This window comes from Chiloscyllium plagiosum, chromosome 6 (assembly GCF_004010195.1).
Source record: "Chiloscyllium plagiosum isolate BGI_BamShark_2017 chromosome 6, ASM401019v2, whole genome shotgun sequence".
Taxonomy (NCBI): Eukaryota; Metazoa; Chordata; class Chondrichthyes; order Orectolobiformes; family Hemiscylliidae; genus Chiloscyllium; species Chiloscyllium plagiosum.
Genome location: NC_057715.1, coordinates 85,194,587 through 85,221,252, shown reverse-complemented (window position 1 = coordinate 85,221,252; position 26,666 = coordinate 85,194,587). Strand labels below are relative to the sequence as shown.

General features: G+C 41.7%; 1 protein-coding gene across 1 annotated transcript in view; it reads right to left on the bottom strand.

Annotated features, from left to right (window-relative positions):
• wdr95 (WD40 repeat domain 95) overlaps positions 1-16,456 on the bottom strand; it is a 121,527-nt gene extending 105,071 nt beyond the window's left edge. The window contains exons 1-2 of the mRNA XM_043692043.1: positions 16,255-16,456; positions 7,582-7,861 (exon numbers count right to left, since the gene is read on the bottom strand). Coding sequence (XP_043547978.1) covers positions 7,582-7,861; positions 16,255-16,322 — 348 coding nt within the window. The 5' untranslated portion in view covers positions 16,323-16,456. The remainder of the gene's footprint in view (positions 1-7,581; positions 7,862-16,254) is intronic.
• Positions 16,457-26,666: the final 10,210 nt, after the last annotated feature.

The window sequence follows — 26,666 nt, the reverse complement described above, 5'->3', positions numbered from 1 at the left end:
TCCCACATCAAATGCTTCCACTGGTGCCAATATTTCCAAAGCTAGAGTACTTGTAAGCACTCTTCTTTCCTTGGTTTCTCAGGGTAAAGAATATTTTCCACTTTCACCCACCAAGAATATGACAGATTCAGCTGCACATGAATATCTGTCTATATAATTATCATTTAAAAAGAGCTAATTTCATATCTTTTAGATCACCCAAGCTTGGAACCTGGAGTTACAATTCTCCAAACGTAATGTTTTATTTTCCTTCAAATCGTCCTCAATATATCATATTTCATCATAGTACTAAGTCTCAGTATTTAACTGACATTACATTTTGTCTAAATATGTTGTTAATTTCATTACCTATTCAAGCCTATTAACTGCTGTGTTTCTGTGACTACCTCATCTGAGTTATCATGATACTATTAACCCTTTCTAGGAATGACTGTCAATTCAAATTTACTCCCATCTTATTCTAATATCAGCTTTCCAATCTTACCACTGTGTCTTACCTATAAACAACCACACATAATCCTCAAAACCTTCCCATTGAAAATCACCAACACATATCAGAAAGATGTGGTGACCTTCTCTTGATGGTACTTTGCCAAGTCAGCTTTTCAGCTGCTTACAGCCTACCTTCAACAAGGTAGGAATTATTGAGAAATACTACACCCTGCATGCATCACTCAATCCATGTTTTTTCTTTGTGTCAATCAACCAACATTCTCATTAATAGGAGGATAAGGGAGCTGAGAAAATTTTAGGACTACTTTATTTGCAACAGGAGAGTCCTCTCTGACATCTTCATCACAATTGCCTCTTTGAAACTCCAAGCCACAAATCTTACTGTCACCTTACTTGCCCCATTTGGGACCACTTCTTCCAACATTTAAAAGTTCTGTTGCCAGTACATGATGATTCCCCTGGGGTCAATTTCAGACATGCTCTGGAAACTTGCAACGAGTTTTCTAGCTTTCCACAGTTTTACCATGATTTTGCAAATCACTAGCTCTCATCTCTTGGAGAAAGTGAGGACTGCAGATGCTGTCGAGAATGTGCCGCTGGAAAAGCACAGCAGGTCAGACGGCATCCAAGGAGCAGGAGAATCGACATTTGAGATATAGCCCTTCCTGATGAAGGGCTTGTGCCCGAAACGTCGATTCTCCTACTCCTCAGATGCTGCCTGACCTGCTTTGCTTTTCCAGCATCAGCTTTCATCTCTTGTCCATCATCTTGAATGAATAGCCAATGTTTGATTGTCTGCTGGCTTTCCCTGCTGCATCCTTACTAAGTTTGCATTGTTTTATTGACTAGCCTCTTTTGGGGGCTTAGAACAGTAGTTCTTTGGGAAACATGATCCTATCCTGTGCATCACTATCACTTTGCCCACCATCAGTCAAGCACCAACTCTATCTCTTCTGTTGCTTTTACCTGTCAAACAAATGAGTATGTTGCTCAGATTCCATAAATTTATAATCAATCCCAATTAACCCAGATGAAAGCAGTTCAATAGTTTGATTACCATGTTGGAGAATTACTGCCTTCCCTTCACACAGATCTTTCAATTCTTTCTGACTTTCTCTTTTGTAACATAATAAATCTGCAGGATTAAAGTTTATCTCTCATGGTCTTATACAGTGCCAAATGGCTCATCAATTTGTCTCTGAGAATTCTGCCTTGGTGGGTGTCCTACTCCCTGTATGTAGGGCATTGTATACACAGAAAAACATTGGAATCACTTCTTATGATTAATCATAGAAGGTATATTTGGATTTCTCCCATACCAACTAATAGAGACTATACCCTAAACCATCTGAAGTGAATTCTTCATATAGAATGTCTGTGTCAGGGCAGGTTTGTTTTTCCATTTAGTTGGTCAGCTAAAATCTTGTGAAGCATGTCATCAGTCACTGCAGGATTCCTTTCACTAAGTCCATTGCTGAAGGGATTTTTGACTACTATGTTCATAACTTCAATCTTCACAGTCTAAGTTCATCAATGGCAAAATCCCTCTCCATGATCAGTTTAGAATTTAGCCAATGCCCCCAGAATCGTCCCTATCCATTTTTCCATGTTTTTTTTCACAATTATTCTTTTGTCTTGACCATGTATTACCGTCAAAACATAATCTGTTACCCTGTCTATGGAATATGGAATGAAAATGTTTTTATCCTTGGCCACACCTTTACATCTATAGCCTCTGTTTTATTAAAGTCTCATGCTAATGCAAGATTTATAATAAACCTTTTGCATATACCACATATTTAATCACCTCTTCAATAGGTTGTGTGTACATCATTGAACATGCCTGCAACTTTGAGTAGAATTTTTAATCTGTGATGACAGGGATGAGAAAATTGCCAATGTAACTTTAAAAGGATTTTTTGTCCACTTTCAATTTCTATCATTTGGCTCCATTAACACTTCTCTACTATTCTGACTATTGATGCTAGGTTTTGTTAAAAGGATGCAATAACATATTGATTGAATAAATTATAAATCTACTGCCTTTCCAAAGCCAAATGCCTTATAATGTTCCATACATAATTTTAATTGTGCTTTTTTTATGAATGGGTTGTTCAGTAGAAACTACATCAAAAGAACAAAGTAGCTTACTCCAGCTATTCCGCAGAGAATTATCATTCTTTTCAGTGACTTTAACATGTTGTCAACTCTGAATGTGAACTTTCAGATTCTTTGCACTCACCTTGATCTTTACTACGAAATGAATCTAATTCATTTTTCAATCAATCTATTTCACATCCAATGGAATCACACCCTGACAATTTATGTTTGATTTCAGACTTTCTTCTAAAAAAAACCTGCAATTCAAACCCTCTGTCTGAAAACAAATTGTTGTTAGTTTCCAATCTTCACTTTGAAGCAACAACCCCCCCCCCCCCCCACAACCCCCCCCCCCCCCTTATCATTTTAAATAGATCCAGGCCAGATAGTGAACTACAACCCAAAATGGTTTTCCTTGGTCAATGACACAACAAATGTCTCTAACTTAACTACTACAGTGTTCCAGCAGTACAATCCTTATGTGTCCTTAGTCAAACAACACCCATCACCTGTGGGTCCTGAACAAGATAAGCCACCAACCTTTAAACGATTTATGCCTCAGTTCTCACTGTATAAAAGTATTCACCTACTTCAACATAGTGATTCAAATATGAAATGTCCAATAAAACAAAATGACAGCTCTGCTTGTTTATTTTAACTGTCATACCAGGTACCAATGCAACAGGCCAATTGGAATACAAATCATTCATGAAAAAAAATCTTGAAAATCAATTAAAAGTTCAGAAACCAGCTGGTTACATTACTGACATCTTCAGACAAGCTTGTATTAAGAACTAGTGCACTGATTCTAATTCTATATTGATTGATTATTGCTTTTCAATATCTTTATTTTATTTTCCCTTTAGATAGCATTTTTCCTCTAATAGAAATTTAGTGAAGTCACTTAACTATAACACATTAATCTGATACACTGTTAGCACTTTGATTAGCTAACTTGGCTAGGTGACTGCTTTACAATGTGAAGTGATGCCAATAGTGTGGGTTCAATTCCTCCAGTAGATGAAATTACTCCTCACCTGAGGCATGGTGACCTTCAGGTTTAACTAACATCAATTGTTTTCTCCAATGACGGAGCCCCATGGTTCAGTAACACAATGGTGACTTTACCTTTTATATTTTTGAAGGTGATGGGAAAATAGTCTCTTCAACTTCTGAATTATTAAATCCTATCCAGAGGCAGGTGAAGTGTAAAGGGATAGGCTTTTGTTTAAACAGGATTGGCTTGCAAAGGGGTTTGGATTACAAAATTGAATTTGTTTATAATGGAGAAAAAAGGTTGTAAAAGAGAGTACGTGATGCAATTCTTTAAAATACTGAGAGCTAAGATCCAGTAAATGTAAATGTGATTTTGGTGAGAACAGCTTAAAGCAGATCATTACACAACCTGACTCTGAAGCTGAGCAGAGTGAGACACCTACTGGACATTTGATGGTATACAGAGTTCCACTCTCATTCAATGGCAAAATCCTATTAAAAAGGGACCTCTTTCTTATATACTGAAATAATTTAAAATATAATGAATAAGAATGGAGCTTGACAAGTGGTGTTGCTGGGAGTTTGTTTAGAAGCAGAAATTGGGTTCTATCAGACCTGAATTAATCACGCAGCTCTGTGTCTCAGAGAGATGGCGACAGTATAAATGTAACCTTCGATCAGGGAAGTAGTCTTTAAGCCCTGTTGGGAAGCTAGAGGAATGGCATAGCAATCCTGCATGGGAGTCTATGACAGATGCTCAACAAGTTTTAACAGCTGGGCCTCTCGACAATGCCACTGGTCAGACTCATTTGAGGCAGAAAGGAGCAGTTGGCCAAAAGAGAGACCTGGAGAATGAGGCCACTGCAGCAACAAAGAATGATGGGTAACTGCAGGGGTGGGGTGGTGCAGTTGTGATGGTTTTGTGACTGAGTACCAGGTTTCACATTGAGAATTCCCTCCATCATGTTGTGTGGCACTATCGCCATGCTAAACTCAAGACCGGGCATCTGAGGTGCTATGGACCATCGATAGCAGCAAAATTGTACTCCAGCACAATCTGTAACCTCATGGCCCAGCATATCCCCCACTCAAACATTACCATCAAACTCGGGGATCAACCCTGGTTCATTGCAGAGTGCAGAAGGGCATGCCAGGATCAGCACCAGACATACCTAAAAATGAGGTGTCAACCTGGTGATGCTACCAAACAGGACAACTTGCATGCCAAACAGCATAAGCAAGTGATAGACAGTGCTAAGTGATCCCACAGCCAATATATTAGATCTAAGCTCTGCAGGCCTGCCAATTCCAGTCACGAATGGTGGTTGACAATTAAACTGGAAGAAGAGGCTCTACAAATATCCCCATCTTTGGGCGGCACGGTGGCACAGTGGTTAGCACTGCTGCCTCACAGCGGCAGAGACCTGGGTTCAATTCCCGCCTCAGGCGACTGACTGTGTGGAGTTTGCACGTTCTCTCCGTGTCTGCGTGGGTTTCCTCCGGGTGCTCCGGTTTCCTCCCACAGTCCAAAGATGTGCAGGTCAGGTGAATTGGCCATGCTAAATTGCCTGTAGTGTTAGGTAAGGGGTAAATGTAGGGGTATGGGTGGGTTGCACTTCGGCGGGGCGGTTTGGACTTGTTGGGCCGAAGGGCCTGTTTCCACACTGTAAGTAATCTAATCTAATCTTCAATGATGGGAGAGGCCAGCACATGAGTGCAAAAGATAAGGTTGAAGTATTCTCAACAATTTGCAGCCAACAGTGCCGAGTGGATGATTCAGCTTGGCCTCCGCCAATGGTCTCCAGCATTATAGATTCCAGCCTTCAACCAATTCAATTCACTCAATAGGATATCAAGAAATGGTTAGAGGCACTGGATACTGCAAAGCCTATGGACCCTGACAACATTTCAGCAATACAACTGAAGACTTGTGCTCCAAAACTTGCCACTCCTCTAGAAAGTTTCATCCAGTACAGTTACATCACTGGCATCTACCTGACAATGTGGAAAAAGCAGGGAAAATCCAAAACAGCCAATTACCACTCCATCAGTCTACTCTTGATCACCAGTAAAGTGATGGAAGATGCCATCAACAGTGCTATCAAGCAGCACCTGCTCAGCAATAACCTGCTCAGTGATGCCCAGTTTTGGGTTTGAACAGGGCCACTCAGCTCCAGACCTCATTACAGCCTTGGGTCAACAGGGACAAAAGAGCTGAATTCCGGACATGAGGTGAGAGTGAGAGCCCTTGACATCAAGGCTACATTCAACCAAGCGTGGCATTGAGGATCCCTAGCAAAATTGGAAACAATGGGTATTAGGAGCCAAATTCTCCTCTATTTGGAGTCATACATGGCATGTAGGAAGATTGTGGTTGTTGGAGGTAAGTCAGTTCCAGGACATCTCTGTAGGTGTGCCTCAGGGTAGTGTCCAAGGCCTAACCATCTGCAGCCACTTCATCAATGACCTTTTCTCCATCATTAGGTCTGAAGTGGGAATGTTCACAGATGATTGCACAATATTCAGCAGCATTCGTGACTCCTCAGATACTAAAACAGTCCATGTTCAAATTTAACAAGATCTAGACAAAATCCAGGCTTGGACTGACAAGTGGCAAGTAACATTTGTGCCACAAAAATGTCTGGCAATGACCATTTCCAATAAGAGACAATCTAATCATCACCCCTTGACATCCAATGGTGTTATTATCACTGAATCCCCCACTACCAGCATCCTTGGGGTTACCATTAACCAGAAACTCAACTGAACTCACCACATAAATACAGTGGCTACAAGAGCAGATCAGAGGCTAGGAATACTGCAGTGAGTAACTCACCTCCTGACTCGTCAAAGCCTGTCCACCATTTACAAGGCAGAAGTTAGGAATGTGATGGAATACTCCCCATTTGCCTGGATGAGTATAGCTCCAATAACACTCCAGAAGCTTGACCCCATTCAGGAAAAAACAGCCCACTTGAGTGGCACTACATCCACGAACATCTACTTCCTCCACCACTGACACTCAGTGGCAGCACCATGTGCACTATCTACAAGATGCACAGCAAAATTCACCATAGATCCTTAGATAGCACCTTCCAAACCCAAAACCACTTCCATCTAGAAGGACAAGAGCTGATACATGAGAACACCACTACCTGCAAGTTCCCCTCCAAGACACTGACCATCCTGGCTTGGAAGTATTTCGCCCTTCCTTCACTGTTGCTGGGTCAAGACCCTGAAACTCCACTCTCCACCAAGGACATCATGGGTCAACCTACAGCACATGGACTGTAGTGGTTCAAGAAGGTAGCTCACAACCATTACCTTCTCAAAGCAACTAGGGATGTGTAATAAATCTTGGCCAGCCAGCGAAGTCCACATCTCAAGAGCAAACGTTTTATTAAAAGTTGTGCATTCTCTACAAGATATTTGTTAACCAGTTTGAAAGAGGACTGATCAATTATCTTATTGAAGCAAAATATAATTAATTATCTTGCTTGTAATGGGTTTGTAAACTGCAAGGTAAACAGTGCATGATTTAGTTGCAGTTGCGTGGCTACTAGCACAAACAAGTTATAGACAGGAATACATTAAAACCGTGCAGCAACCTTTTTGGAATATTACCAGCTGTTGATACAAGTTGTGGCCCTGAAACCAACTCAGCCAAGCTGGTAACTTAATTGTTTTTAACAATCTACCAAATCTGTTTCTGCTGGATGAACAGAGTTAAAAATTGGCCCAAGGGCTTTTCTGATCTTCATGTCCTAATATCAGACTAGATGAGATACTGTGCAATGATTGACTGCATTGGCACTGAAAACAAACTTTTCATCTAGGCTAGTGGATTCTGTCAAGCAAAAGCTGTCTGAAATGAAAAAGACAGGAGGTGAGAACGTTGGCTTGTAACAAAAATATTTGATAAATTGAACTACATAACCCAGTCATACCTAGCACCAAGCAATCATTTCACCAAACTACACACAGCACCGATTTCATAACATTTCATTAATTAATTGACTTTCCTGCTTTTACCTTGCCCTTTCTCAAGCTTTTTAGTGTGTCTCCAAACTTTTGAATATTGTCGCTTGTTGCCACATTCTGGAAAAGTCCCACCGAGTGCCTTCTGCTGCGTTGTTTAATTAGCTCCCACTCTAACCACTCAGGATGCTCCTCTTGTTCAACCTGTGAACGCCACCCAATGGGAGTCAAGCCTCGTCTGGTTCCTGGAATTGATGTCTTTGCCCGCGCTTGTGAAGATTTAATTCTGGGTATTGTAGGCTTGACTGCGTCAGATCTGATGTCTTGAAAAATGCTGAAACACAATGAAAAATTAAATGAACAATAGCATTTTCTAAATTTGCATTTTTCTTCCCAATAAAAGCATCTGGAGTGTATAATGTTGTGGACCAGACCAAATCCCCTTCAAAAGATAGTGTGGTCCATACTTTTTTTCTTTGTTTAAAAGGTAAATGTAAGGTGTTGCCTTCCAGATGCAATTCAATTGGTCAAACCACCGGATTTAAAGCAAAACATACTTTATTAATCCAGTCTAGTTAAAAATACAACAAAAGAAAGAAGGAATTGGAATAACTTAGCTCAAATGGAAAACTTAATAGAACAATAGATACAGTAACCATTACTGATTAACTTCCAATATAGTAACATCCCATAAACACACACATGGAAAAAGGCAAATCCAGAAAACAGGTTGTGTCACATGAAACTCCCGTAGTAGGCACAGAAACTCCAGCTTTTGGCTATAATTGAGAGGGGAGGAAAACAATAAGCTTCCATTTCTTCCAGACCCCAAAAGCAATAGCTGAAAGCCAAACTAAAACTGGTTCTGAGAACTCAACCACACCCATTCAGGCTGCTTCTATTGTTCCAACTTAAAAAAAACTCCAAGGCCTCACAAGCTGTTTATTTTCTTACAGATTAAAAAAAGGACAAAATAACCTTTTAAAGCCCCAACATGGTCATATTACTTGATAAGAAATTGCTTTTCTTATGCTATGTTATTGTGCCTTGCATGATTGCCAGCTTGAGAGTAGTTAACTAACTTTTCTGGACCATGTTAAAATGTACACTTTGAAGTCCACACAGTGGGATGTTAATGAGATGGCAATAATAGTCATCCTGCTAAGCAGGAATGAAATCCAATCATTGCTCATTTAAAACCTCAAGCTGGGAAGGCCAGGGCAGTTATTGTAGCTGAAGAATAAAAGTCAACTTTATTAAGTGGGCGACACGGTGGCATAGTGGTTAGCACTGCTGCCTCACCGCGCCAAAGACCCGGGTTCAGTTCCCGCCTCAGGTGACTGACCCGTGGGTTTCCTCCGGGTGCTCCGGTTTCCTCCCACAGTCACAAAGATGTGCAGGTCAGGTGAATTGGCCATGCTAAATTGCCCGTAGTGTTAGGTAAGGGGTAAATGTAGGGGTATGGGTGGGTTACGCTTCGGCGGGTCGGTGTGGACTTGTTGGGCCGAAGGGCCTGTTTCCACACTGTAAGTAATCTAATCTAATCTAAAGATGCGCTAGAAACCCTATTAGAGAATTAAAGGGAGAAGGGATGTGTATCCAAAGTCCCCACTCCAATACATCAACATTTTGTATTGATCCCTACGTTGCTCCCATGCTGACCTTTCTGTCCAGTATCAGTTATAAATAGTCATCCAGTGAGGCCTATCTCATGATTGAGGAGCATCTTATCTTTTGAAACAGTGCTCTACATCCTCCTGAACTAAACATCAATTTCAACAACTTTAGATCATAACCATTAGACATAGGAGCAGAAGTAGGCCATTGAGTCTGCTCTATCATTCAATCAGATAATGGCTGATCTGACAATCCTCAACTGCACTTTCCTGCTTTTTCTCAAAACTCTCAATTGCCTTAATGATTAAAACTCTATCTGTATCAGCCTTGAATATATTTAACAACCCAGCCTCTACAGCCCTCTGTGGTAAAGAATCCACAGATGCACTACCTTCTGATATATCCTCACCTCTGTCTTAAATGAGCAACTCGTTATTCTGAAATTACACCCTTTAGTCTTAGATACTACTGCAAAAAGGAGACAACATCTCCACATTCACCCTGCCAAGTCCGAGAAGAATTTTCCATGTTTCAAAAAGGTTAGCTCTCATTCTTCTAAATTCCAATGAGTGCAGTCATAACTTACTCAACCTTTCCTCAAGTAACAGCCCTCTCTGTACAGCCTAGTGACCCCTCACTGGACTGCCTTCAATACCAGTACATCTTTCCTTAGATAAAGGGCCCAAAACTGTTCACAGTATTCCAGGTGTGTTCTGACTAGTGCCTTATATATATTCAGCAAAGCCTCTCTGCTTTTATACTTAATTCCCTTTGGAAATAAAAGGCCAACAAGCCATTTGTCTTCCCTATAACTCACTGAACTTGTATGCTAACTTTTTTGTGATTCATGGACAAGCACCCCCAATCCCTCTTCTGTAGCTTTCTGCAGACTTCATCCATTTAAATAATACCCAGCTCCTCTATTCTTCCTGCCTACGAACATTTCACCCCACATTTTTCCTCATCATATTCCATCTGCCAAGATCAGAGATAGAGAGATAGATAGAGACAGACAGACAGACAGAGATATTTGAGCAGACAGGAATGGATAAAGGTTAGGCCAGGACAATCAGTAGCTGCTAATGGGCTGCTGGTGATCACAGTAGCAACCTTCTGGATCCCACTACCTGCTTTGCTCATAGTCAGACCGTCCTCAACCTATGGGGGTTGAGGTAAGGGCATGAAAGAAGGTGCTCAGTGAAATAACTCCACAGAGGCTGCTATCCCGTCACCAAGTCACCCTTTATTTATACATGGAGAGTCCTTGACACTTATCCAGCTCCCTCAGAGCCAGCTCTCAGAACCTCTGACACTCCTGTTTATATTTATCTGAATGGAACAGATTAACAGACCCAATCAGGGAACGCATATTCTATGAGGTCCACTTGGCTCACATTATTACAATTACTACTCAGATCCTAAAATTGTTGAACTCAATATTGAGTTCAAAAGGTTGCTGGGTTCCCAAGTAGAAAATGTGGTGCTTGCCTTCACCCATCTAGGCACTGAATATAAAAGTCGGCAAGTCATTTTGAAACTGTATGAAACTTTAGTTAAGCACATTTAGAGTATTTTAGGCAGTCCTGGTCGTCACACTATGGAAAGGATATAGAAGCTTTGGAGTGGGTGTAAATGAGGTTTACCAAGATGTTGCCTGGTTTAGAGTGCATTAACTATAAGGAGAGGCTGGGCATATTTGGATTGTTTTCACTGAATATCAGAGGCTGAGGGGCAACCTGATATAAAAGTATGTGAAGCAAGGATAGGGTGGATAGGCTGTTTCCCAGGAGGAAATGTCAACACTAGAAGCCATAGCTTTCAGGTTAAAGGGGAAAGGTTTAAAGGAGATGCACAAAGAAAGGTTTTGTTTTTGCATTGAGGCTGGTAGGTGCCTGCAACATGCTGCCCAGGGAGGTAGCAGAAGCACATCCAATAGCAACATTTTACAGGCATCTAGACAGGCACACAAACAGGCTGAGAAAAGAGGAATGTAGGCCATGTACATTTAGATAGGATTAGTTTGGCATAGCATCACAATCAGCACAGAATGATGGTGAGCTGAAGGGCCTGTTCCTGTGCTGTACTATTCTATATAAGTAAATAAAATAGAGATGCAGGGCCAGGTGATGTGTTGTACCTGCATGTTGTGGGAGCTGGTAGACCCATTGTGGCTCACAGTGACCACATCTGTAGCAAGTGTTGGCTACTTGAGGAACTCTAGCTCAGAGTTGATGTGCTGATGACTGAGATTCAAAGTCTCATCAAGGAGGAGGGGAAGAGTTAATGGGTGCTCAGTTTCAGCAGGGATTCACACCTCTTAGTTTATCTACCTCACAGTTGGTCAATGGTTAGGATGGTCTGACTATGAGCAAAGCATATAGTGGCATCCAGAAGGTAGTGCTGAAGGAGCCTCAGCCCTTAAGCTTGTCTAACAGGTTTGAGATTTTTAGTCCCTGTGTGGGTAAGAGCAGGGGCTACACAAAGGACGAGTAAACTGACCATAGCACCACGGAACAAAGACTGAGAGTCCCAAAGGATGTGTTGCCTACCTGGTGCCTGGATTCAGGATGTCTCATCTGGGCTGCGGAGGAATTTGGAGTGGGAGTGGAATGATCCAGTTATCGTGGTCCACATAGGTGCCAATAATATAGGTAGAATGAGGAAAGAGGATTTGTTGAGGGAATATAGCAGCTCTGGGCTAAATTGAAAATCAGAATCAAAAAAATAATAACATATGGATTATCAACTGAACCACAATCTGACTGGCCCAGGATTAAATACATGATTGGTGTGAAGAAATAGGTTTTAATTCATGGGACATTGGCATCAGTACTAAGGAAGGGGGAAGCTGATCCAGTAGGATAGGAATCATGCTGGTAATGGAGTCCTGCTGCATCACATAACTCGAGCTGGAGATAGGGCTTTAAACCAAATATTGGAGGTTGGGTGGCTTCCATTGCATGGAAAGTTATAAAATCAATAGTAAAGGAGCAGATACAATTGCAGGTTATTGTGGGGTTGACTTTTACTAGAAAATGAAAGGAAGGGACAAAACATGCAAATATCATATTGCATCAAGGAAACATAGAATTGTAGGTAAATTTGATATCACAGCAAATTTAAAGGCTTTTTATCTTAATGCACAAAGTACTATGTTTGGAATAAGGTGGATGAACCAACAGCATAAATCAAGGTAAATGAATATGATTTCATATCCATTAGAGAAACATGGTTATACGGAGATCAAAACTGAGAACTGAACAGGGATATTTGAACTTTCGGAAAGACAGGAGGGATGAAAAAGGTGATCAGATAGCATTTTAATATGAGATGAAATGAGAACGGTTGTGAGACGTGATTTAGAATTGGTTCATGAAGAGTCCATTTGGACAGAGGTATAAACCAGCGAAGGGAAGAAGACATTGGTAGGAATTGTGTATAGATCCTTAAACAGTAGCCACTGCATGGGAAAGGCTATAATAAGAGCATGTAAAAAGAATAGAGAAGTAATTATGTGTCATTTTAATCTTCTTGGGTCAATCAACTTGAAAGGGGTAGCTACGACAATGAATTCATAGAGTGCATTAGGGATAGTTTCCTAGAGCAATGGGCTATGGAGCCAACCAGGGAGCAGGCTATCTTGGATACGGTAATAGGGGATGAGGCAGGTTTTATATGTTTCTATGTTTAATAAGTGACATCAGAGTAAAAGATCCCTTGGAGGTTTACAAAATATATTAATGACTTGGAGGAAAGAAGTGAATGTACTGTCGCCAAATTTTCAGACTACACAAAAATAGATGCAAAGGCAAGTTGCAAGAGGCATACAGAGAGTTTGCAGAGAGACATTGATAGGTTAAGTAAGTGGGAAAATAGTCAGCAAATGGAACATAATGTGGAAAATGAAAAGTTGCTCTTTTTGGTAAGGAGAATAAAGGAACGTAATATTACTTAAATGGAGAAAAAATGCAGAAAGCTCAGCACAAAAGGACTCAGGGCTACTTGTACACAGAACAGAGAAAGCTAGCACACAGATGCAGCAACGAAACAAAAAGGCTAATAGAATCAGAAAGAAAAACCCAGAAATTGCTGGAAAGACTCAGCAGGTCTGGCAGCATCTATGGAGAGAAATCAGAGTTAACATTTTGGGTCCAGTGACCCTTCTTCAGAACTGTTCTGTTTTTGACGGTTAATGAAATGTTGGCCCTTATTTCAAGGGGCTTAGATTATAAGAACAGGCAAGTCACACTGTAACGGTACAAGGTGCTGGTGAGACCATATCAGGAATATTGTGAGCAGTTTTGGTTCACTTATTTAACGATCGGTATCATTTAAGTAAAGGCAGTTCAGAGAAGGTTCCCACTAGGAGAGACTGTCTTATAAGCAAAGGTTAAACAGGCTGGAATTCTACTAAACGGGTTGTGAAAGGGCAGGAAAGTGAACCTGATGAATGTTGGATAGGATATGATCTTACTAAGCAGAGGAGCAGGCTCAAGGGACTGAATGGCCTACTCCTGTTCCTGTTTCTTATTGTTTAATGGTTGCTGGTGGATGAATAGTTGTTGTGAACACAAGAGTCTGCACACAGCAAATGAAGAACTTTGGTTAAAGGTTGAACATTGTCAGAGATACCAGGAATTATTACACTTTAAATTAACATTTTACATTCACCAAATCAGAGTTTTGGTATGACATTGCCTTTGAAAAGCCATATCTCCGATACAACACGACAACATTCAGTGATGCACTGTAGTGCTAACACAACTACATGCCCTGGAGTAAGGTTATGAATAAGAGAAGAGTACTACCACTGGGCCAGCAGACCTTAGATAGTAGAACATCAGAAATTTGATAGATGAGTATGTACTTACTGTCCACACTATCAGGAATAAGTTTTAACATGGCAATAATTTGCCAGATGAAAGGGAAAATGAGTCAAAAGACTGATCAGCAGCAGAACAAGGTGAATCCTTCTCTCTCGATGGACACTGAGCAACAATTCTTACAAAAGACAATCAAGCTGAAACATTAACAGTTTGTCTCTGCATATGGATCACATATGCTCAATGTTTTCCTTAGTATTCCACATTTCCAGCATCTGCTGTATTTTCCTTTGGTATTTGTGTTATAGCAAAGAAGTGGTGGTAACTAGGTCTCCTAGTTTGCTGTCACAATAACAGTAAACCTCATTGAGTCACCATTGTTCTGACACAAATACTAACGGGATCTTCAGAGAACAGCAGATGCATGGTTAAACATAGAAATACTTTACCACCTGAAATGTGCTCATCCATGTCAAGCTTTGAGAAGGCAGTATTTTACTGAAAGCTTCAAAACTGTGGTGCATTGAATGATGTGAAGTTGAAGTTATACAGAGGATACAAAATGAACTCACTGTTGAAAGTTACATCTTGTCTATTTCTGATTGGTCTTGCACAGTTTCCTTTTAGTAACATGAAACATGTAATCATTGCCAAATTGTCTCTCTGGCACTGAACATAGCAATTCCAAGTGCGGATTCTCATTCCTTCAGATGTCAATCATTGGAGATTTGCAAATGTTAACCTTATTTCTTTTACTTGCATTCAGTCTCTTTTCTCTCTTAATCCACTCTTTCTTCTCGATCTGTATGCTAAAATGAAACTAAATTCACCCACTAATGTCTACTTCCTTCTCAGTACTCACACCTCTTTCTTCAATCTGACTAGTTTGGATACTCAATTACTGGTGTTTTTCACTGAACTCCCAGGACTGTTTGCAGCTAATATCAATACAGTAAGAAATTTATAGCAAGAAGCATTATTGAGGACAAAATGGAGAAAGACAAACCTTCCCCAAATGCAATGCTGTCTGTTGCCTTGCTACATCAAATTGTGATCCGTTGCATTAAAAATTCATTTTGCTGCACGGCCTTATAGCTAATTGAAGGGAAATTAGTGTGAATTTTCACATGAATGTATATAAGGTCAGTATTGGTTGCTTTTATGTTACAACTATTATTATACAGAAACAGTTCACAAGGATTTTTTGTTTATTGATTTGGGGGATGAGAGTGACATTGGTCTGGCCAGCATTTATTGCCTATCCCCAGTTGCCCAGAAGGAGGTGATGGTGAGCTGCCTCTGGAACTCCTGTAGTCCATGTGCTTGAGGTACACCCACAATGCTTATAGGGATGGAGTTCCAGGATTTTGACCCAGTGACACTGAAAGAACACAGATATATTTCCAAGTCAGGATAGTGAGAAGATCAGAGGGGAACTTGCAGTTATAGAGTCATACAGTTGGCAGTGTTCCCATGTTTACACTGTCCTTGTCCTTGTCCTTTCAGATGGTCGCAGTCATGCGTTTGGAAATTGTGGCTAAAAGAGCCTGCAGTGAAGGTAGTATATATGGCTGCTACTGCGCACTGGGAGTGGAATGAATGAATGAATGTTAGTGGATGTGGGTTCCTTTGTTCTGGGTGACGTTGTTTGAACTGCAATGGTCCCGGAGAATGGGGAGTATTCCATCACATTCCTGACTTATGTCTTATTACTGGTGGACTAGCGTGGGGAGTGAGGGCGGATCAGGAGATGGGTTACGCGTGTGGGATTCCTCATTCTGATCTGCTCTTGGAACCGCTGTATTTATTAGCTAGTCCAATTCAGTTTCTGGTTGATAGATTGAACAACATTTGCTTCTGATCTAACGACCGCCTTCTAAACAGTTTTACGTCAACCTCATTTGGAAACAAATAAAACAGTCCAGTTAAAAGATGTGGCCAAAGACCCCTTAGCTGCGAGATCCTCTCGGACTGGTTTGTACTCACAGAGTGTTACATGATTTCAGCTTCTATTTCCTGCAAATGACCCGAGTTCCTAGCCTGTCAGGTAGAAGCATAGCTCAGAGGCTGAGTCTCTGGTGCCCTGACAACAGGAAATGGCATCTACAAAACACGGCATAAGCCGTTGGTTATATTCCCAAATCAATAATTGTATGATTATTTATATTCAGAGAAGCTTCCGTATTCCCGCACTTTTGCAGCCCTTTGGTCAACAATCGCCTTCCATTACTGTATTACTATTAACAACACAGGACAATGTCTTTGTGCGTGTTCATGAGGAAAGTACCTGCTTATGGCAAAAGTTTCCAACTTCCCTGCGGCAGAACTTGGCCGCACTTTTTTCCCCAGCGGCATGGTTGTTTGTGTCTGACTCTCAGTTTTCCCTGGGCAATGGGCCACAGGGTCATTGAGGGCAAGTTTAAAGCCCCTCGTTCCAACGAAGCCACTGCCGTGTCCGCGCACAGTCGTTTCTCGTTAGTAACCTGACACTCCTCTCACCTGTCAATGCACAACACCAAGGGAACTCTTAAAGGTACACAACTCGGTAGAATGCTGCACTCTCATCAAAATGATCCAAAAAAAAGATAATTAGCAATTCTGTGATAAAGATTAGGCATCCTTGGTTGAGTAGGACGATTTATACACAATAAAGTGCTAATTAGGTGTACTTGCAATGATTTATTGATTTTTAAGTCTATCCAAAACACATTGTGGTAACTATTGAGCAATTACTGATGGAGATCTTGCTGTCCCAGTAGCAATGAACATGAAATTTTCAGTTTTGATTTGATTTATTATTGTTGCATGTGCCTGGGTACAGTGCAAAGGTTTATTTTGTGTGCAGTACAGATCAGACCATGCCAAGATCATAGGGTGTTAAAACAGGTCGAGGAATATAAAGTTACGGCTGCAAAGAGGGTTTGACAGGTTTGAACATTACTGTTTTGAAATTTGAGAGGCCCATTCAGAAGTCTATTAATAGCGGGGAAGAAGTTGTCATTGAACCTGTTGGTGCGATTGTTTAAGCTCTTATATCTTCTGCCTGATGGAAGAGGTTGGAAGAGATTATAACCAGGGTAGGAGGGGTTTTTAATGATGTTGGCTGTCTTTCTGCAGCTTCGAGAAGTATAGATGGAAGTCAATAGATACAAGATTGGCTTGCATGATGGACTAGGCAATGTTCACTGCTATTGAGGAAGTGGGGGGGTGAGGAGATAATGTTATGAGTGGAGTCTATGTTTATGTGAGAGTGGGAGGTGGGGAATGGAGAGGGCGAGCAGAGGTCAGGGCTGGGTGTGCAGAGCAGGGGTCAGGATCAGGTGTGGTGAGTAAGGCTCAGGGGTTACGGCTGGGTGTAGTGAGCAGGAGTCAGAGGGTAGGGTTAGGCATGGTGAGCAGGGGTCAGGGGTTATAGCTGGGTGTAGTGAGCAGGAGTCAGGGGTTATGGCTGGGTATAGTGTGTCAGGGGATCAGGGTTAGGTGTGGTGAGCAAGGATCAGGGGTCATAGCTGGGTATACTGAGCAGGTGTCAGGGGATCAGGGTTAGGTGTGGTGAGCAAGGATCAGGGGTCATAGCTGGGTATACTGAGCAGGTGTCAGGGGATCAGGGTTAGGTGTGGTGAGCAAGGATCAGGGGTCATAGCTGGGTATACTGAGCAGGTGTCAGGGGATCAGGGTTAGGTGTGGTGAGCAAGGATCAGGGGTCATAGCTGGGTATACTGAGCAGGTGTCAGGGGATCAGGGTTAGGTGTGGTGAGTAGGGGTCAGGGGTTATAACTGGGTATAGTGAGCAGGTGTCAGGGGATCAGGGTTAGGTGTGGTGAGCAGGTGTCAGGGGTTACGGCTGGGTATAGTGAGCAAGAGTCAGGGGTCAGGGTCAGGGCTGGGTTTGGTGAGCAGAGGCCATGGAGTCAGGGCTGGGTGTGGTGAGGTCACAAGGTCAGGGCTGGGTGTGGTGAGGACAGGGGGTCAGGGCTGGGTATAGTGAGGGCAGGGGTCAGGTCTGGGTGTGGTGAGGACAGAGGTCAGGGCTGGGTATAGTGAGGACAGAGGTCAGTGCTGGGTATAGTGAAGGCAGGGGTCAGGGCTGGGTGTGGTGAGGAAAGGAGTCAGGGCTGGGTCTGGTGTGGACAGGGGTCAGGGCTGGGTCTGGTGTGGGCAGGGGTCAGGGCTAGGTGTGGTTCGCAGAGGTCAAGGGTCAGAGCCATGTGAGGGAATGGTCAGAGTCCAGGGAACTGAGGGCGGCAGGAGTTAAGTAGAACCTGAATCCTGGGAGACGGATGGTAAGGGGATGGGAAAGGGGGCGGGTGTTAGGACCAGAAGCCGGTTGAGTGTGGAGTGCCTTTGAGCAGACCCAGAAGGGGTGAGTCAGCTGGAGTGATCAAAACTCTTGCACTCTTAAGCACTTTAAACCCAGCAGCTCACACAATACTACTGAGTCTCAATCCATGCCTCACTATTACTTCTCTCAAGTTTCTTTAAGAATTGCTCTCCCACAGCAGCACCCCAGGAATTCTTGGCTGTTCCAATATAGTTATTCACATTGAACACCTTCAGCATGTTGTGTGTCAGTTATCACCATGCTAAATGGTAGAGAATTTGAACTGATCTAGCAACTCAAGATTGGGCACCCATGAGGCACTGTGGGCATCAGCAACAATACAATATGCAGCCTCATGTCCCAGCATATCCCTGACTCTACCAGTATCATCAAGACAGGAGATCAATTCTGGTTCAATTAAGATTACAGAAGGGCATGCCAGTTGCAGTAACAGGTAAAAGTGAGGTGTTAACCTAGTGAAGCTATATTTACATGCCACACAGCACAGCAGCAAATCATAGATCAAGCTAAGCAATCCCACAGCCAATGGGTCCGATCTAAGCTCTGCAGTTCTGCTAATTTCAATTGTGAATGGTGGAGGGCAATTAAACAACTCACTGGGGGAGATACATCCATCTTCAATGACAGAGGAGCCCAGCACATCAGTGCAAAAGGTAAGGCACAACAATCTTCAGCTAATCTCCACCTGGGTGAATGATCCATCTCGGCTTCCTCTAAAGGTCCCTAACATCTTAGGTACCAGTCTTCATCCTATTCCATGTGATATCAGGATACAGGCAGTTCTTAGGTTGGAAACAGGTTCCATTTTGGAATCCATTTGTCAGTTGATTTTGTAGGCAAGTCAGACCACAGTGCAGGACAATATAAAGTAGCCATTTGTAAGTACAGGAAATGTTCATAAGTTAGGTGTTTAAAATTACACCACTGCAAGGAATCATATTCGTAAGTACAAGCATTTGTAAGTTGGATGTTTGTAAATAGGTTGGCACTGTACTTGAAAGTCCATAGGCCCTGACAACATTCCAACAAAATTATTCCAGAGTTGTGCAATGCAATGATTTTTAAGCAGTCAGCACACACCCAGAACAAGAGGTCAACACTGAAAGTACCGAAAGCTATTGTATGAGAAATTACATTTACATAGGAGTAAAGCAGCAATTGCATCATAAATGTATTTAAGGTACAAAAGCAACAAACATATAGCATTTCAATCAGAAACGAAAACAGAAATGGCTAGAAAATCTCAGCAGGTCTGGCAGCATCTCTGGAGAGAAATAAGGGTTAATGTTTTGAGTCCAACAACTCTTCTTCAGAACTGGATCCGGAGCGTTAATTCTGACTTCTCTCCACAGATGCTGGCAGACCTACTGAGATTTTCCAGATATTTCTGCTTTTGTTTCTGATTTCCAGTATCCACAGTTCTTTTGGGTTTTTTGTTTAGCATTTCAACCAGGTTTAGGTTGGGGTTGTGGGGACTGAGATAACTGCCCAATCATTCATATTGAAGCCTTCACAGGACCATACAAATGAGGTAAACTGTAGTGCAGACTTGACTTTCCGATGTGTTAAGGCTACATCAACATAGTGTAGTAATGGGCACATGGATTCATGAATGCAAACATAGCAGCATTGAACTTCCTTGTCCCTGGCTCCTTCAAAAGATCAATTGGGGATATGTAAAGCATCTCCTAATTAGCAGCTCATGAACATTTTTTTGTGAGTTCACTGATCTCCTTTACAGGAAAGCAATTCAGTTTGCCCATTGACCCAGAAAGTCAAGCTGTCTAAGGCACCCAAAATTGCAACTATTACTAGATTCCCTCAGGTGCAAGGGGCCACTGACTGTGCAGCCAGATTTGTGAATGTCCAAATCTTTGTGATTCTTGCAGATGTACACCTATCATCCAGGGTACTGTCACCATTCATACATTCTGTACAATTCCCTGGTTCATCCAATGACTGCTGCCATATCATCTCCAGGATTGGCTTTGGGTGACAAATGGTATTCCCAGAAAGCATGGCTAGTGACCCCAGTGTGCAACCTCAGACTCATGCTTAACTGCACTATAATGGTGCCCATGCATCCACTAGAGTGGTCATTAAAGAGACAATGGTCTTCTGAAACTGTGCTTCCATTGTCAGGAACATCCAGTATTCATTGGACAGGTTCTCCAGAGTAGATTGCTTGCTATGTTCTGCACAGCCTAGCTCAACAACATGGTAAACTTAAAGAGATGGGGAGATGAACCAGTCGGCTGTATCCTCAAATTAGAAAGAATGGTCGTATGATGAAAATGTTGACTTATACAATACTGATGTTAAAGAAGATGGACAAAGTAAAATGAGGCAGATAGGCCTGAGGGTAACCTGATAACAGCCACATTTCATAACACATGACTCAGCATGAACATTGTGGACAGTTGTGGCCTTTTTGTGATGCATAAGCCTTACTGCTCTTAAAGGAATACATGTTTTATGAAGGTCAGACATTTATGTTGCTCAGCATATTGTATGTTCTCTGTTTCCTTTGAACCGAAAAAGCATAAACAGGATTAAACACAGTCAGAATAGGTTTATGAAAAGGAAATCATGCTTAACAAATCTTCTAAAGTTTTCTGGGAATATAATTAGTAGAATAGACAAGGGAGAGCCAGTGGATGCAGATTTAGATTTCAAGAAGGCTAGTGGGGAAAATTAAAGCACACAGGATTGGGGGCAACATGTCTGTATGAAATCAGAAATGATTGACAGACTGGAAACAGAGAGTGGATGTAAATGGGTCTTTTTCCAGGTAGCAAGTGATGACTAGTGGTATACTGCATAGATTAGTGCTTGAGCCCTAGCTATTCACAACACACATAAATTACGGGGATGATGAATCACAAGCAATATTTCTCTGTTTGCTGAAGTCACAAAACTAGGTGGGATTGTGAATTGTGAGGAGGATGCAAGGAAGCTGCAGGGTGATCGAAACAAGTCAAGTGTGTGGGCAAACACAAAGTAGGCCCAGTATAATTTAGCTAAATCTGAAGTTATGCAATTTGGTGGACAGGGTATGATTTAAATCGCGATATATTGAGAAATGTAGTTCTGCAAAGGAATTCAATAAGAATCTGTAATTATGATTCGGATGAGGACCATGAAACTGCTATCAATGGTCAGAAGAACCCATCTGGTTCACTGGTGTACTTCAGGGAAGGAAATCTGTTGTTCTTATTGGTCTGGTCTACATGTGACTCCATTCCCACAGATATGTCATTTTCTCCTAAGTGCCCTCTGAGTAATTAGAGATGGGCAATAAATGCTGGTCAAGGCATATCCTGTGAATTAACTTTTAAAAAAGTAAAACTATTTGGTTGCCCTATAGTCCAATCAATGAAAGCAGACAGGCAGGTGCAGCAAGCAATTAGGAAACAAATTACATATTGGCTGCCATTTGAGAGGATCCAAGTTCAGAAGAAGGGATGTCTTACTGGTGTTATACAGGGCCTTGGTAAGACCACATGGAGAGTGTTGAGTGCAATTTTGACCTCCACACCTAAGAGTGAATATACTTGCTATATAGGGAGTGCAGTGGAACGTCACTGTCATGGTTGTATGAGGAAAGATTAGTTTATCACAGCCTGTACTCACTAGAGTTTAGAAAGATGACAGAAGTTTTATTGAAATGTATAAAATTCTAACAGGATTAAACAGACTAGATGCAGGGAGGACTTTTCCCTTGGCTGGGGAGTCTTGAACCAGGAGTCATTGACTCGGAATATGTACCAGGCCATTTAGGACTGGGTGATGAAACAGGATGACTAACCAGTGGAATTTTCTACCACAGAAGGCAATGGAGGCCATGTCACTGAGTGTATGGAAGGAAGAGGTTGACATGCTTTTAGAAAATTAAGACGTCAAGAGGTATGGGGAGAAAGCGGGAAGATTGTATTGAGATAGAGGATCAGCTGTGGTCATACTGAATGGTGGAGCAAACTTGAACAGCAAATAGCCTACTCCTGCTTCTAGCTTCTTTAGTGGCTGGAGCATCATTATGGAGTTTTGTGAGCTAACATATGGATTGTATTTGTATCACACAACCTTTTACTTACAAGGCACATTCTTCTGTCACTGAGATGAAGGTGCTGAAGGTGCTGAAGGTGTCTTCTTTCCATTCCGAGAATTCATTTCTCTCTTCTTGCTGTTGGCATTCTAATTCTAATCTCTGCTTCGTCAGTTTTAGTGATTGACTGTTGTCACACATACCGAGATACAGCAAAAAGTGTTGTTTTGCATGCTATACAGGCAGATTGTGCCATACAAAGTGCATCAGAGGAGGAGAACAGTGTGCAGATTATAGAGAAGATGTAGATAGAGAGATCAGAGTTAACATTTGTGAGGTCCATTCAAAAGTCTGATAACAGCAGGGAAGCTATTCTTGAATCTATTTGTACATTCAAACTTTTATACCTTCTGTCTGACAGAAGACAGTGGAAGACTGTATAACCGGGGTGGAAGGGGTCTTTGATTATGTTGATTGCTTTTCTGAGACAGCAGGATGGAAACCTGGAGTTAACGGACGGAAACCTGGTTTGTGTAATCGACTGGGCTGTGTTCACAACTCTCTGTTGGTTTTTTTGCAGTAATGTTTTAATTTATCCCCTCAGTTTCTAGCTCTAGGCATTTTGACAGTTGTTTTACAATTTCAGTTTTCCTGGCTTTTGGCCAAACTCCATTTCTTAAATGCTTCACTATTACTTTTTATTCTTCCAAAGACAAGGCTTTTAGTTTTCCCTAAGTTATTTTACCCTAAGTTATTTCTATGAAGGCAATAGTATCAAACTTGATTAATGTTCAGGATTCAAAGAAACCTTTTTTTGGAGTTCTTTTAAAAACTGCTCTTGTAGGAACAATTTGTTTCCTCCCCACTCCAGGTCTATCATTTACTGTGAGAAATTAAGTAAGTGAACACCTGAATTTGGTATGGCCAGGCAAGAAGGGTGATGGCTCCTTTTTTTAATCTCTTCGCAGTCAATTGCAACAATTTTTAAAAACTTTTATTTATTAGTACACGACTTTCACATTTCAATTAAACTAAGGTAACCAGATCAAAAATGAAGGACAGTCAATTTCCAGGTTTTGAATTAGAATTAGAATTCCTATAGTGTGGAAACAGACCTTTCAGCCCAGCAAGTCCACATTGACCCTTTGAAGAGTATCCACCCAGACTCATTACCCTATTACTCTACAATTCCCCCTGACTAATGCTCCTAACCTACACTGCCCTGAACTCTGTGGCAATTTAGCATGGCCAATGCACCTCAACTGCACATCTTTCGACTGTGGGAGGAAACTGGAGCACCTGAGGAAACCCACACAGACACAGAGAATGCGCAAACTCCACACAGACAGTCACCCGAGGCTAGAATTGAACCCAGGTCCCTGGTGCTGCAAGACAGCAGTGCTAGCCACTGTGCTACCCTAAATTAAATTCAACTGTGGTAGAATTTGAACCTGGGTCCTCAGAGTATCATTTGGATCTCTGGATTAATAGTCAAATGCTAATACAACTAGACCCTCACCTTACCTTGAGCCACCTTTTCTTAAGCAAGAGTGAGGTTTACAGAGTCATAGAGATGTGCAGCATGGAAACAGACCCTTTGGTCCAACCCGTCCATGCTGACAAGATATCCCAACCTAATCTATTTCCACCTGCCAGCACCCAGCCCATATCCCTCCAAACCCTTCCTATTCATATACCCATCCAAATGCCTCTTAAATGTTGCAATTGTACCAGCCTCCACCACTTCCTCTGGCTGATCATTCCATACACATACCACTCTCTGTGTGAAAAAATTGCTCCTTAGGTCTCTTTTATATCTTTCCCCTCTCACCCTAAACCTATGCCTTCTAGTTCTGGACTTCCCGACTCCAGGGAAAAGACTTTGTCTATTAATCCCATCCATGCCCCACATAATTTTGTAAACCTCTATAAGGTCACCTCTCAGCCTCCAACGCTCCAGGGAAAACAGCCCCAGCCTGTTTAGCCTCTCCCTGTAGCTCAAATCCTCCAACTCTGGCAATATCCTTATAAATCTTTTCTGAACACTTTCAAGTTTCACAACATCTTTCCGATAGGAAGGAGACCAGAACTGCACGCAATATTCCAACAGTGGCCGCAATATTCCAACAGTGGCCTAACCAATGTCCTGTGCAGCTGCAACATGACCGCAATCTGATGAAAAGACAAAAGACTCAAGGGACTGAGTAGTTTATTTCTTATACATGCAACTGGAACAGAATCTCCAAAGCTGCATTGTGCCATAGTGGGAAACATTGTGCGATTATTTCACCCTTCGGCACTGACTCAGTTATATGACAACTTGCAGTCTTCTAAGAGGTAATAACTTCAGACAAGAGGTTGAGTTGCTTTATCTGCTCTGCTGTTCTTTAATGAACTTCAAAGTATTGACTTCTGATTATGGTACAAGATGTGACCTGTCATCATTATGGAAATAAAAAAGTCAAGTAGTAAAATTTGAGCGAATTTAAATTTGCTGGAGGGATTAGGCATTTCAAAACTTATATCATGTTTGAACTCAATAATCTCACCAGATGAATACTTCATGCACAATACTATACTTCTTTGAAAATAGATCATAAATGAAAGAAGATGACTATCAATGATACAAATAACTCAGCAAAGGGCCCAGCAATCACTTCCCGAGCTTCCCACAGAGTTCTAGGTACACCTGATTAGGTCCTGGGGGGTTTATCCACTTCTATGCATTTCAAGACATCCAGCACTTCCTCCTCTCTAATATGGACATTTTTCAAGGTGTCACCACCTATTTCCCTACATTCTATATCTTCAATGTCCTTTTCCACAGCAAATTCAGATGCAAAATACTTGTTTAGTATTCCCCCATCTCCTACGGCTCCACACAAAGGCTGCCTTGCTGATCTTTGAGGGGCCCTATTCGCTCCCTAGTTACCCTTTTGTCCTTAATGTATTTGGAAAACCTTTTGGATTCTCCTTAACCCTATTTGCCAAAGCTATCTCATGTCCCCTTTTTGCCCTCCTGATTTCTCTCTTAAGTATACTCCTACTGCCTTTATATTCTTCTAAGGATTCACTTGATCTCTCCTGTCTATGCCTGATATTAATTTAATTTAATTCAATTCAACCTCAATTTTTCTAGTGATCCAGCACTCCCTACACCTACCAGCCATTCCTTTCACCCCAACAGGAATATACTGTCCTTGGAGTCTCTTCATCTCATTTCTGAAGGCTTCCATTTTCCGCCATCCCTTTACCTGCAAACATCTGCCCCCAATCAACTTTTGAAAGTTCTTGCCTAATACCGTCAAAATTAGCCTTTCTCCAATTTAGAACTTCAATTGTTAGACTCGGTCTCTCTTTTCCATCACTATTTTAAAACTAATAGAATTATAATTACTGGCCCCAAAGCGCTCTCCCTACTGATACCTCAGTCACCTGCCCTGCCTTATTTCTCAAGAGTAGGTTAAGTTTTGTACCTTCTCTGGTAGGTACATCCGCATACTGACTCAGACAATTTTCTTGGGCACACTTAACAAATTCCTCTCCCTCTAAACCCTTAACACTATGGCAGTCCCAGTCTATGTTTGGAAAGTTAAAATCCCCTACCATAACCGCCCTATTATTCTTACAGATAATTGAAATCTCCTTACAAATTTGTTTCCTAATTTCCCGCTGACTATTAAATCAGATGGGCCAATGGACTGAGGAGTAACAGATGGAGTTTAATTTAGATAAATGTGAGGCGCTGAATTTTGGGAAAGCAAATCTTAGCAGGGCTTATTCACTTAATGGTAAGGTCCAAGGGAGTGTTGCTGAACAAAGAAACCCTGGAGTGCAGGTACATAGCTCCTTGAAAGTAGAGTTGCAGGTAGATAGGATAGTGAAGAAGGCATTTGGTATGCTTTTTTTTATTGGTCAGAGCATTGAATATCAGAGTTGGGATGTCATGTTGCAGCTGTACAGGACATTAGTATGTCCACTGTTGGAATATTGCATACAATTCTGGTCTCCTTCCTATCGGAAAGATGTTGTGAAACTTGAAAGGGTTCAGAAAAGATCTACAAGGATGTTGCCAGGGTTGGAGGATTTGAGCAATGGAGAGAGGCTGAATAGGTTTAGGCTGTTTTCCCTGGAGCGATAGAGGCTGAGGGGTGTCCTCAGGTTTATAAAATCATGAGGGGCATGGATAGGATAAATAGACAAAGTTTTTTTCCCTGGTGTGGGGGAGTCCAGAACTAGAGGGCATAGGTTTAGGGTGAGAGGAGAAAGATACAAAAGAGACTTAAGTGGCAACCTTTTCACACAGAGGGTG